The following is a 13,597-nucleotide window of genomic DNA, read 5'->3' as shown; positions in this document are numbered from 1 at the left end:
TATAAAAAAAAAAGATTTCGTCCGTCGTCCGCTTCGTCCGCTTTCTTCGGCTTTATCGGGTGAACACAATTAAACAAAATAAAAAGTAGGCAAAATGGATGTCACTATAAAATCTACTATAATACCCGAACACGGTATTTGAGATATTGTGTTCTTGATACATTGCATTTTTACAATAAAAAGAAAACGTAAAGTAAGTACTAAGTACTTACGAAAAAAAAGTTAAAAAATCCCTACTTTTGATATTGATTTTGCTAAAGCCTCTTGGCCAAGAACCTGCGCGCAGTTCAAATCGATTGACTGACACTTCATTTGTCAAACGAAATCTGGACGATTGTTCGTAAGGTTGATGTGAATAGAGAAACGGACATACGACTGTAAAGTTTTAATTACATACAATTGTGGTTTCTGATGATGTGAATTGGTAATACAAATTGTCTATTAGCTTCTTTATTACCTATTTAAAAGCCATTACTTGAATTATAAGTGAAAATAATGATGGGTCAGCTAATCTGGACTTGAATATTTTATGCGTGATTGCTAATTCAATAAGTATTTATTCAAAAATGTGGCGACAAATCATAACGTACCAATACAGTTAACCACGAAAATCTGGACAGTTGAAATATTTTGAAGACTTGTGTGTTCATCTGTCTATGGCGACATCGCGTCGGTTTCGATTACGATGTTTTTTACTATAGTTCCAAGCTGCCATTGTCTGAGTTGATTCCAAGCTGGTTACAGATATCTATTGAATAAAGTTTTTCCATCATATTTTGTCAGATGTTCGGATTTATCTTGCTTTTCTAATTTGCTTCAGTAAACTTCACTAAGCTGTTGAGAAATCAAGATAAATTCGGTCTTTTCCGACAAAATACTATGACAAAACATTATTCAGTACATCTATATTTTTATGTATCAACATAGTTCACATTATATTTTAGTTCTCAAGAATACCATAATTATAAAAAATGGCTGCCAAAGATGAGGAAAACCCACTGTTTGTTGACATAAAGAGTGAATACATTGAGTGTAATGTGGATGTTAAGATTGAACCTCCGGACGAGCCTGATAGCCCTGATCCTGACTACATTCCAGAAATAGAAAATGTCACCGTAAAAATTGAGCCCAGTTATTATGAGAGTGGTAAGTCACCTTTTTCATATTTAAAGTTGATTCTTAAACTGCCACAGTTGCAGACTAACAGTAGACAGGAAAAGGCAGCCTGCCCCGGGACTCCAGTCACGGGGGCCTCCAAATGTCCATAAGTTCTCCTGATTAAGTTCTAGAGCAGGCTGAAATATGCTTAACACTTGAGTGTAGACATCCGTTCTTTGCACCAGATAATGGACCATTTTTTTTGCTGGACGTTGTATGGTTTACAAGGAATGTGTGTACATGCACCTGACACTTGTCCAACGACAAAGCCATATGACACCGCAAAAAACAGACTTCTACAAGCGGCCTAACAGCAACGTTTAAAGCTGGGGGGGGCCCATTTAGTTTTATTGCCCACAGACCCCAACACCATGTTTCGACACTCGCATGTGAGAGATATCTTTGATGTGTCTTTGTTCATTTTGTTCAAATAGACAGAGATGGCATCATTAAAACTGGCCCTAGATTTTCATTATCAATTTAAATGCCCTATACTGCTATATAATTGATTAACTGAATTACTGAGGAATTAATTCACAATGAAGAAAAATGATTCATCTTTTTTCATTCTGAATAAAAAACGTTTAGTATTATTAGTATATTCCGCTGGGGTAGGCAGAGGCTATAAATTAACAAACATTATGATTGTGAAGTAAACCGAGATAACTTGTGTCTAAAATTGAGTTTAGCTCAACAGGTTTCCGTTACAGGGACGTAATCCGAGAGATGATTCTCACGGTAGTGGTTCACGGTGGTTGTTCAAAACACTATGATCCTTTTAAAATGCCCTCATTCTTCACATTCTTTTTTAATTTTGAACTCTACTAACAGATGAAGAACCACATGCAAAGCCTTCGTCTTATAGACCAGTGAAGACGTCATATAAGCCGTCGCCTAGAAAATATAAACGGAGGACCCAGAGTGAGTCAGATGAAGACTATGCCCCCAAGAAAAAGAAGAAAAAGGTATGAGAGACAGAGACATCAATAGAACTAGTATAACTTCTTGTGTAATTCATTGAATTATATGTCACTTTACATGGATCCATTTCCATGTACTAAAATAGGTAAACTAAATAACAAGTTAGCAAATTTGTTACTTGCCTATGACAGTACAAGACATTTGAAGACTGTGAATTGGGAAACATTATTTATTTTCATACAAAAGGTTATATATAGGTTGAAAATACAAACTGAAATATAGATGCACTGGGAATCGAACCCAGGTCCTCGGTATTCCGTACCACGTGCTATACCGCTACACCACTGCTGGTCAACGGTACAGACACGAATTTCCCCTATGCATATGGTCTATGGTCTTATTTTTCTGGTTTTTCTGTGCATCTATATTTCAGTTTGTATTTTCAATTTAGGTTTTACGGGATGACCGTAAAAGTAAAAATTTGGAATTGAAATAAAAAATACAAAAAGATTCCAAAAAAACAATCTTAATTTTATATTTAGGTTCTCAAAATGACGATTAAAGTCCATTTACAAAAAAATTGCTGTATCAAATTGAAATAAATTAAATTAAATGGCTGCCAGATGTCATCCGAATTTAGAATAGTTGACCATGACCAGGAGGCAGAAATAAGAGACTTTTTATCCTGGAAAGTGGATAAGTTTCCATAGGTTATCCTAGTGAGATAAAATCTAGTAAATAATCCATCAAGTTATTTGTTCCAGATGAAAGAACATGTGAAGAAAACCTATACAACTAAAGCAAAAAGTAAGTTTTTCTATTTCATTAATCAATTAAATCTGAGGTCTGAGTGTATAAAAAGCAGTGGTGGCCTAGTAGTTTGCCTCTCAAGCAGAGCATCGTGGGTTCAAATCCAGGCTCGCACCTGTAAATTTTTCAAAACTGTTACTTTAATTGTTTGTTTTGTCAATTTGCTTAAAAATTTGTTTTGCATTCCTATTACTTGTAATGTACGCTCGCTGAGCAACGAAAAATGTTATTTCTTTATAAGTGGAAACCGCTTTGGCTTATGTATCAGCTAAGTTATATTTATATTCAACTGTTTCATATGTGCTGTTTGTTTCCCAAATAAATAAATAAATTCATGTGAGAAATTACATTTGAAATTTACCATATGATTTACTGTGAAGGCAAATGTGAGTATACTTACACACTGGTGACGAAATTAATTGATGTGTGAAGTTCCCAGCCTGCACGGGTTCGCGCGAGAACTACGGCGCAAGCCCTCTCATACTGAGAAGCCTGCACTTTGGCTTACTTAGGCAGAGATGATGATGATAATAAATACCAAGTAAAATTGACCTAGTCCTAAAGAAAAATCATTACTCTTCCTTTGGCTTTGCCGTAGTCGAGTAAAAAGCTTGTGTTATGGGAACTAAGCAATGGATAAACTTACTGAAATACGTTTTAAACATCCGAGAACAAACATTAGTATTTTTGATACAATTACAAATATCTGCCCTGACTGGGGTTTGAACCCGGGACCTCAAGCTTCATAATCAATACCTCTAACCACTGGGCTATCCAGTTGACAAAATGATAGAATACAATACAATGGTTCTTAGTTGAACACCAATACACACATAGTAAGCAGTACAGAAAAGAAATCACAGGTATATCCTAGTGGGCCCTCGCGTACTTTATAAAGGACCAATTTAACGCTAAGAATAACGGCTGAATTTACTTCATAAAGTACATTGAAAAAAGAAAAAGCTGGTAACCACGTCTAGGGCGTTAGTAAAAAAGTCTGTTAAGAAAAGTTAGGTCCCACGAGGTACAGTAAGATTACTTGGAGTTAACACTTGACAGATGGGCGTGCCTTCAGTCAATTTTCAACTTTGACGTCATACAAATGTGTCTATGGGCGGTGGTAATCTCTTACCACCAGGTGACCCACTTGCTCGTTTGCCATCCAGTCGAATAAAAAAAAAAATTAATCAAACTGTAAGCAATAGCCGGCGTTCAATGATGGATGACTGATGAATAACTTTATACGTTTTAGAGCAGGAAAACCTATACTCGGAAGACGTGACAAAGCACATAGAGGTGGTGACCATAACGGAGGAGGAGCGCCTGGAGGAGTTCCGCGAGTGCTGGCAGAGCCGCCAACACATGCGCCACACCTGCCGCCACTGCGCGCTCGGGTTCGTGCTGGAGAATGCCTATGTCATGCATATGAAGAGCCACTCGCCGGTAAGCCGTCATATCGTCACTATTTAAAAAAAAACTCGTAGCTCAAAATAGATATTTTTATGAGTGAACTTTATAGACATTACATCAAGGTTCAGTTTTGTTGACATTACAATTATATGAATTACTTTCATTTTAAGATCTTTTTCACTTCTCATGCCCATAAAGTTCGTATTTATGCTAGATCTAGGCGACATAAAATTACTTTTTATGCTCGTCCATAAATTAAAATCTTCGTCTAAGAAGTTCGTACATTTTTTTTAATAATTTTTTAAATATATAAAACTAAATGTCAACCAAAGCAATCGAAATAGACCGATAAAATTAAAAACTATAATGATATACTAATGCATAAACAATAAAAGGTACATAGTAAGTGAACAATTGTTTCCACTGTTGCTATTTCATTTCCTCGCCATCGAAGTGAAAAGTAGAATCAATGTAGCGTCGAGCATTAAACCCATTTTCCCCTAGACGTGTCTATACACCCTCGCCGTAACGGCTCGGGTGGCTATATGAATTTGACGGGTCATTTTATGCTCTTGTCCCAAAAACGCAACCCAATTTCCAGGAGGCGGGCTCGCACGTGTGCGACATATGCCACTGCCGGTCCAAGAGCGCGGACATACTGTACCGCCACCGCCTGCGCCACCACCGGCGCTACCGCTGCACGCGCTGCCGCAAGCTGCACAAGGACAAGGAGACCGCTGCCAGCCACGTCATGACCTACCACACGAGGCTGGCTTTCACCTGCCCGCATTGCGGGAAGGGCTTCAAGTTAGTACTAGTACTAGTGCTGGTGGACTGCCATAAGGGTGCCCCCTAATTTGCATACCATTCATTTATATACTATGAATTCGCATAGCTCATTTGGCATAACAATATAATATGTTTAAATCAAATTAATATTTTTTAATAATTATGCCAAGCATATTATATATATTGAATATATATATTGAAACCAAAGCACTAAGTAGACAAGTGCATATCAAATAATACTTACTTGACATGATAACAAGGGTCAAAATAGTATACACCTCTAACATATATCTAGTTTCATATCGATACAAAACCTTTTTTTAATAAAACACTTCGTAAAAGTTTCAATCAAAATTTGATAGTGTTCTAGAACCTTTAGTCAAATCCATTGTTGGCAGACGGCCAGCGTACCTCAAGAAGCACGTGGCACAGCAGCACGTTAAGAGCGAGCGTCACTCGTGCCCCGCGCCCGACTGCGGCCGGGTCTTCCACGACAAGGCCGCGTTGCGCTCCCACCACAGGTACGGGTGCGACGTACGGAGATGGGGCTAAATGTAACCGACTAACCATTAACGGTTAAGCGTTCGGTTGTCTTATGCTATAAAGGTTACAGCAGGCACCCGACCAGCGCCGCCTCGACTTTCGGCGTTCACTCGTTGTCGACGGATGGCGCGTTGACAACGAGTGGACCTCAACGAATTTCCGAGTAGGGGGAACAAAATTTGGAGTTGAAATAAAAAATACAAAAATACTCCAGAAACCAATCTTAATTTGATTTCTTAATAGCGACATCTCTTCCGTTCCGATGGGGTGCTGAAAGTTTCTCGATGAGAGCTAAAGCATAGATGTCGTTAGTGTCGATGCTTAAGTGACTAAATAAGAAACAAACAAGCTGAGATATGTGGTGCATAGGAGAAATTTGTGTCTGTACTCCTCCTGTCCAATTGTGGTGTAGCGGTATAGCACCTGGGTTCGATTCCCAGCGCTGGTCTCTTTTTCTGGTTTTCTGTGCGTCTATGTTTCAGTTTGTGTAATGCAATAAAATTTAAATTTAATTGAATTGTATTTCCGATGTACCGTACCAAACATTGTCTTATGCGGTGAGCGCAGCGGCAAACGCATGTTTGGTAGTTAGATTGCGTGGATTGTGATTGGTTAGATTAGATGTTCGTCAAACGTATTGCGTTAGCGTTTATCGCATAAAACAACCGAGCGCTTTAATAACATACCAAGTGCGCAATGGATCGCGTTACGTAATGGCTAAGTAACGATTCCCGTGCATGATCCACTGTATACCATACCCATACAAGCGTTTTATTGTCTCTACAGACGCCACAATGACGAGACCCACCGCGTGGTCGAGCAGCCTGTCATATGCGACACGTGTTCCCGCAAGTTTCCGTCTAAGGGGCACCTCCGACGCCATATAGGTATTTCACATATCGTCGCTACTTTTAAAAAAGCTCTTACCTTAAAATTGATAATTTTTCTGAGTGAACTTTATGAGTATTAATTCAAGGGTCAATTTTGTTGATGTATTGATTAGAGATACGAGTTTTTTTCAAAGAAGTGATTATATTTTCATGTTTAAAATTGTTAATTTATGTTGATTTCTAAGCTGTAATTTGAAAAAGTCATGACGCTTATCGTCCTAATATCAGGTAAAAGCTTAGGAGTGTATGTGTATTTGAATGCACTGTTTGAATTTATTGAAATAAATCATTCCTTTTATCATTTGATTGTAGTGTGTACTCTTGTTTCCTATGTCCTGTCAGTCGTTGAAAGGTTAACGTTATTTGTTAATTTCCCGTGTTTTCATGTGAGTTGTATACAATACGAAGTATATTTTATTTTTTTATTCAAACAGTGGTGCATCAAACGGAGCGCGGGCTGCCGTGCCCGCACTGCGGCGCCGAGTACACCACCGAACGCGGTTTACGCTTGCACATCAGCAACCAGCACAGCGGTCGCGCCAGGTCAGTAACTGCCAGCTGCCAGCAACCTGAGGCCGTATTGTATCAAAAATCCCTAATTAGTTTTTTTTGTATGATTTGAATTCATCATCTTTTTCTACCCTCGTCTTACAACGTGTGACACAAAGAAGTGGTGGGAACTATTGTGATTACAAGTGTGTTAGGGCCTTATCATACTTGTGATTTGCGGGCGAGTTGAAAGCGAGGCGAGTGCGCAGCAAGTTCGCTGCGAGCGCATAACGATTTCGTCGCGAGCGCGTAACGATTTCGTCGCGTGCGATTTCAACTCGCCTGCAAATCTCAAGTGTGATAAAACCCTTAGACAGTAAGGTCTCTGGAGTCAATATGCTTTTTAGCCAAGTGGAGTGAGAGAAGCGTGAGTTAGGTATGTCTCCGGATGCAACACCTCGCAGGTGTACAAGCTTTGCCAACTCATCATCATTAACGTCACGGAAACGATCTAGTCCTAAAAACACTATTAAACAAAGCGTGAGGAGCAAAACATTCCACGCACGACAAAAATATGGAACCAGCTTTTTGGACAGCATTCCCGGAGCGATACAACTTAGAGATCTTTAAAAAACGAGCCTATAAGTCTTTCAAATGGCCTGTGATACCCCTCGTCTTGCGTGATTGCTTACCAGGTGACCCGCATGCTAAAAAAAAGCAACAAAAAAAGAGTTTTCCCCGACTTTTTGATTCAATGTTTTCCCTGATATTACAGAAAGTATACACGTTGTTATGATTATGATATGGTACAGTAATAATGTTGTTGCAGCGCGGCGCACGCGCAGTGCCCGTCGTGCGCGCGCACCTGCACCACGCCCGCGCTGCTGCGCCTGCACATCCGGCGGATGCACTCCGACCGCACCAAGAAGTAATTACTGAGCTTGTACTTCCCTAAGCTATATAGCATTTATCGTATCGGAAGAGCAGAATAGGGAATATTTTCGTATTTAGAAAAAAAAAACGATTCGTCAAAAGGATATATTTGAAATTTGAGCAAATAAAAATGCTTGCATATTCCCTATTGGCTTCAGATTGTACTGTGTTTCTGTCTGTCCACTTACCCTATTTGATCAACCATCCCCATTTGATGCAGCGTCCCCATTTGAACCAAAGTCCCCATTTAAACCTCTTCTCCTATATAATCCACCGTCCCTATTTGAATCAACGGTCCCCATTTGACCTTGATCTACTGTCCCAATTCCATTTGATCCACTGCCTCTGTTTAATCCACCGTCCCCATTTGAACCACCGACCCATTTGAACCATCGTCAATTGAATCCACCGTCGCCATTGATCCACCGTCCCATTTGAATCATCGTGCCAATGAGGGCTATCGCGAATGAATTCGCCACTAGAGGCGCTAGTGTAGCGTGAGGTCTCCGAAATGTCAAATCTCATAGTTTTTGAGTGAGCTACGCGGGTTTATTCATAATTAGAAAATTTTGTGAATATTTTGTAATATTGAAATTAATTATGGCAAATATGCGTTCCGGGCAATGAATGTCTGTGTTTGAGACATTTTTGTCTTTCAGAAACCTTTGTCCTCACTTTTTTCCGAACAAAACGTGGACTATGAAACACTGTGGCATGCTCGATATTTTTATGGTACGGTTTTAAGGTGTATTTAATATGATTTTAATCTAAACTTTGTTTTCACGCCCGTAATAACAGACTTTGAAAGCCATACTTAAAAACCTCAGGCAACAGTGCGCCATCTAGTGGGACAACAAAACGATAGCCCTCATTGAATCCACCTTCCCATTTAAGGCACCGACCCCACTTGAGCCAGTGTCCCCATTGTCGGCAGGTACCAGTGCGACGAGTGCAAGCGCTGGTACTACAGCAAGGGCGAGGTGCGCGCGCACATCCAGTGGTCGCACTCGCGCAGCCGCGCGCCCGCTCACGCCTGCCGCTGCGGACAGGTGTTCCGCACGAGGACGCGCCTCAGGGTAACGACCACCAACTTGTTACAAGGACCAATCTTTTTCAATCTGTGAGTCGCGAGCCCTGGGGGGTCGCGAAGCTCTTAGGGGGGTCGCGAAGCCCCTATTAGTTGCTGGGAAACTACTTCAGTAAAGAAAAAATAATAGCTTAAAAATATTTTTATGAAACGTGAACTAATATCATCCCAGCTATATACGTCCCACTGCTGGGCACAGGTCCTAAAAGGGGCTTGGATAGACGCGCCCAGTGCGGATTGGGACTTCACACGCACCATTGAATTTTCTTTGTGCAGGTTTCCTCACGAATGTTTTTCCTTCACCGCAAGTCGTGGTAATTTCAAATGTAATTCCGATGAATTAATAATATAATGAATGAATGAATGAATGCATAATTAATAATATGAACTAATATATTGTTACTATTTTTTTTTTTTTTCATGTATTTAAAATGAAGAAAACAACGGGTAGGGGAGTCGCGAAATAATTTCTTTATACTAAAGGGGTATGAGAAAGGTTGAAAAACACTGACTTGGACGAAGAGCTGCAACTTCCTCGGACAAAGAATTAACTTGGCTATTCAAAGTGGAAACGCTGCCAGCATCTTCGGGACCTCGCCTGAGTCTTTAAGTAATATCTTCCACGCACGACTAAAGTATGGAACCAGCTACCTGGGACATTGTTTCCGGACGGTACAAAAAAAACGAGCCTATCAGTCTCTCAAAGGGTCGGCAACGCACATGTGATACCCCTCATGTCATGCTCGTTTTCCCCTTTATATAAAAAAAAATGTTTTAGTTTTTATTTTTATTTTATGTATTTTAAGTTTAGGATAGTGTAATACTTATACTACTTGTTACGAACGCAGTTATAATGTACTTAAAACAAATAAATATCATGGGATATTATTGACACCAATTGACCTAGTCTCAAACTAAGCAATTATGGTGGCCCGGATAGTAGTGTTTAGAGGACCTGACTACCAAGCTTGTGATCCCGGATCCCTTTGATGTATGAAACTTAATATGTTTGCTCTCAAGTCTCGCGTGTTAAATATGCTTTTAATATTGACATTTGCTTATTTATTGCCTTGATTAAACATAGTTTTTGTTATACAGAATCACATTAATTTACACCATCTGAAGATAGAGCCGGAAAGAACACACTTCTGCCACTGCGGGAAAGCATTTTCGGTGAGTTATTTTTAAAGATAAAAACGTCCGGTACAAGTTTATATTCGTGTTCACATTTTTTTTTATGAATGTATAATTTGATTAAATTTTCGATTATTTTTTAAACGTCCTGTACTTCTACAAGATAACCTAGAAACTGCAACAGAATCTTCTACCATGACATCAAAAATGTGCCCACGAAAATCAAATAAAATAAACGCTCGAGTAATCACCCAGTCGCTGGCAACTTATAATAAATCACTTTTTTTTAACGAAAATACAAACTGAAACATGGACGCACAGAAAAAAACCCAAAAAAAGAGACCAGCGCTGGGAATCGAACCCAGGTCCTCAGCATTCCGTGCTGCGTGCCATACCCTTACACCACCACTGGGCAAGGAGTCCCCATGCACCACACATTTCAGCCTGCTTTTTTCTTAGTCACTTAAGCAGCGACACTAACGACATCTATGGTTTAGCTCATCGAGAGACGTCAACATTCCTTCGGCTCAGCGCAGCACTGGTTCGGTGCAGCGCTGGTCTCTTTTTCTGTGCATCAATGTTTCAGTTTGTATTTTCGTTGGATTTCACGGATGACCGTAAAAGTAACAAAAATAATTTGGAGTTGAAATAAAAATACAAAAGACTCCAAAAAACCCAATTTCTTTTTTTTTTCAGAGTAAATCCGTCCTGGCCCGCCACATGAAAAGCCATGATGGCTTGACCTACCCCTGTCCTGAATGCGGGCTTCGTTTCAAATCAGAACCCTACGTCAAAGTTCACCACCAACTGAAGCATTTGAACATGACGCGAGCTGAAATCAAGGCCCTGAAGAAACCAAGAGAGGTACACTTTTTGGAAGGCGACAAAATAAAGACTGTGGTGCTAACTGGCACTAAGAGAGAGAGAAAAAGAAGATAAAGGAAGCTGAGATATCAGAGGACGTTATGTTCGAGCAGGACAAGTTGAGTGTGCCGTTGTTCGATTTTGTTGAACTGAAAATGGAAATCGACTAGTAGAAGCGTAAGACTGCTTTCACAAGTCATGACCCTTTGTTACCGCCGTTGAAACTTCGGTTAAGTTTCTGCAACTCATTTAAGTAAATCTGACCTTTGAAGGCTGGTCTATGATTGGTTACAGATAATAGAACCAGGGGGAGCTACTACGAAATTCGAAAACCGAAGTTTGTCTCTTGCCGTCCCGCTGCTTGTATTGCTCAATACGGGAGTGAGAGGGAGGGTACGATACATATTTCGTAGTAGCCCTACTGAGACCTTGTCGAACACGCTCGGAATCACAATCGTTTCATTTCTTTCTGTCACACGGTGAGCAGGGTAGAAAGAGATGAATGTGATTGTTGAAAGAGATAGCGAGCCCCCGGGCGATAGACAATACGGCCTCTTATGGAATACACCCTATTAATCTTTTGAATTTTTTTTTAGCTAAGTTTTTTATTAGATTTACAAAATAAAAACAATTTTTATTATTTCTTCTCGAACGCACCGGATTTAACCCTTTATATGTTGGAACTGAAAACAGTACTGAATTCTAGTTTAATTTCATCTGTTTTTAGCACATTCTGCTGATTAAAAAAAAAATAGCCTTAAATATGGCACATATCTGTGTCAGGACATACGAGGGGTTAAAAGATATTGTAATACGTAGAAAATTATGTCGATATGGCGGTAAAAGTTAAAGAGTATTTGACACCAATCAATGACACATTTTTTTTAAGATTGGTTTTTGGAGTATTTTTTATTTCAACTCCAAATTTTTGTTACTTTTACTTTTTTTGAGGACCTGGGTTCGATTCCCAGCGCTGGTCTCTTATTCTGGTTTTTCTGTGCATCTATGTTCCAAAATTTGTAACAAAATTTGGAGTTGAAATGAAAAATACAAAAATACTCGAAAAACCAATTTTAATTGTTTGATTGTCGAGTACCTAATTGTATAAAATAGACGAAATGTAATTAACTATATAACATGTACAGTTAGAAGCAGAAGTGAATGAGCTTATTACCTTGGCAATAGAGTCGTTTTTGAGCACCGCAACCGCTCATCAACTTCTACTGCTGGTTGTACTTTATTATAGACAAATTGTAATAATGGTAGTGTTTGAATTTAACTTGGTCATTTGAGGTAATATACTATACAGCTAGTGCCATCCACGAAGACGCGTCATTTTGACAAAATTAGACATTAATGACATTGTAATAAGAACCACGGCACGCGTCATCGTGAATGACTCTACCTATATCGTTGATCTGCATAGTAAATGTCTGTGTGAAATACTGTAAAATTGCCAAAACCTACCTCAATAAGCCTGGTTTAGGTCTAAAAATCATGCAAGTTGCTTACGTTGAGATTCCGTAACGCCAACGAGTTTAAAGTGATCAGCGCCGCAACGTACAACTTGGATTTTTCTAGCGAGTCTAAACTGGGCTTTATAGTAACTAATTCGTCGAAATGTTTTTAGTTAAGCGGCCTACTCAAAGATCTGCTTCGTTTTTTGTTTCGCGTTATATTTTTTGCGTTTTTTGCTCAAAGTACACAAAAATGGAACGAAATGAAATTGAATTAATTAATTAAAAGCGAAAAATATTGTCAACCCTGGTAAGTTGTCATGTATACCTTAGTTAGCATAGATTATTTGATAGATCATAAATAATACAAAAATAGCAAATTTGCATTGACATCAGGTGAGATAGAAAGAAAGGTTTATTTTGGCTCCATAAGTACCACCTAAAACTAAGACTAGAACTAGCACTAAAACTATGTTACTTGGTGACACGGCAGGATACCAAAAAGTGTCTCCACTCAGCATGTGTTGCCGCACATTATGTGCAGTAACGCTGGTTTTATGTGGAGCCCAAATAGGAGATAGGAGTCAATCACGGTCAAATATACGTAAAAAAAAGTACCTTACGGCACTAGACTGGCTGTTTGGAACAAAGCGCGCGGCGCATCAATCATCAATATTACTTTGACACAACCCCTGTCACGGACGTCAACAAACTATAGTGAAAGGTTCACAAAACCGCGCTGTGAACAAATTTTGTGCGCCGTTTTGATGTAAGAAACATAGATGTCGATGCAAATTTGATATAGAGGGGGTAATATCGATTTTAAGACTGTCGTCCCGTATATTTGGTAAAAATTTACACAAAACAGCGTAGTCTACTCTTTAATTTTATTGAATAGGGTTTGCATATCAATAAAAAAAAAATAACGTTAAGAGTCCGCAGCAAGCTTGATTCTCCATACAAATCGTAAGTACGTCCTTATTTAAAATTCAAGTAGCATCATCATGATTTTTTGTAATACAATGAATAAGCATATCTAGGCCTGAAATTAGTTTATGACTCTTGAAATGGTATTACAAAGAAAATAGAACGAGTACAAGTTTGCATTTTAA

At 39.1% G+C, this 13,597-nt stretch overlaps 1 protein-coding gene and 1 pseudogene across 3 annotated transcripts; both read left to right on the top strand.

Moving 5' to 3' along the window:
• On the top strand, positions 1–11,216 carry LOC141438769 (uncharacterized). Of its 3 annotated transcripts, none has more exons than XM_074102725.1 (13): positions 1–193; positions 945–1,146; positions 1,990–2,123; positions 2,844–2,886; positions 4,142–4,332; positions 4,901–5,106; positions 5,487–5,609; positions 6,418–6,518; positions 6,956–7,064; positions 7,840–7,938; positions 8,878–9,019; positions 10,129–10,203; positions 10,861–11,216. In XM_074102725.1, exons 2-13 carry the CDS (start codon positions 972–974, stop codon positions 11,101–11,103), a joined length of 1,641 nt encoding a protein of 546 aa, XP_073958826.1. In that variant the 5' UTR covers positions 1–193; positions 945–971; the 3' UTR covers positions 11,104–11,216. The 3 variants fall into 3 exon arrangements, with proteins under 3 accessions (XP_073958826.1, XP_073958827.1, XP_073958825.1); XM_074102726.1 differs by having other exon boundaries at positions 3–85; XM_074102724.1 differs by lacking the exon at positions 1–193 and adding an exon at positions 227–424.
• A 1,805-nt stretch (positions 11,217–13,021) lies between these two features.
• Positions 13,022–13,597, top strand: part of LOC141438581 (mitochondrial import receptor subunit TOM40 homolog 1-like) — a 7,072-nt pseudogene continuing 6,496 nt past the window's right edge.

This window comes from Choristoneura fumiferana, chromosome 19 (genome assembly GCF_025370935.1).
Source record: "Choristoneura fumiferana chromosome 19, NRCan_CFum_1, whole genome shotgun sequence".
Classification (NCBI taxonomy): Eukaryota; Metazoa; Arthropoda; class Insecta; order Lepidoptera; family Tortricidae; genus Choristoneura; species Choristoneura fumiferana.
This window is presented reverse-complemented; position numbering and strand designations above follow the sequence as displayed.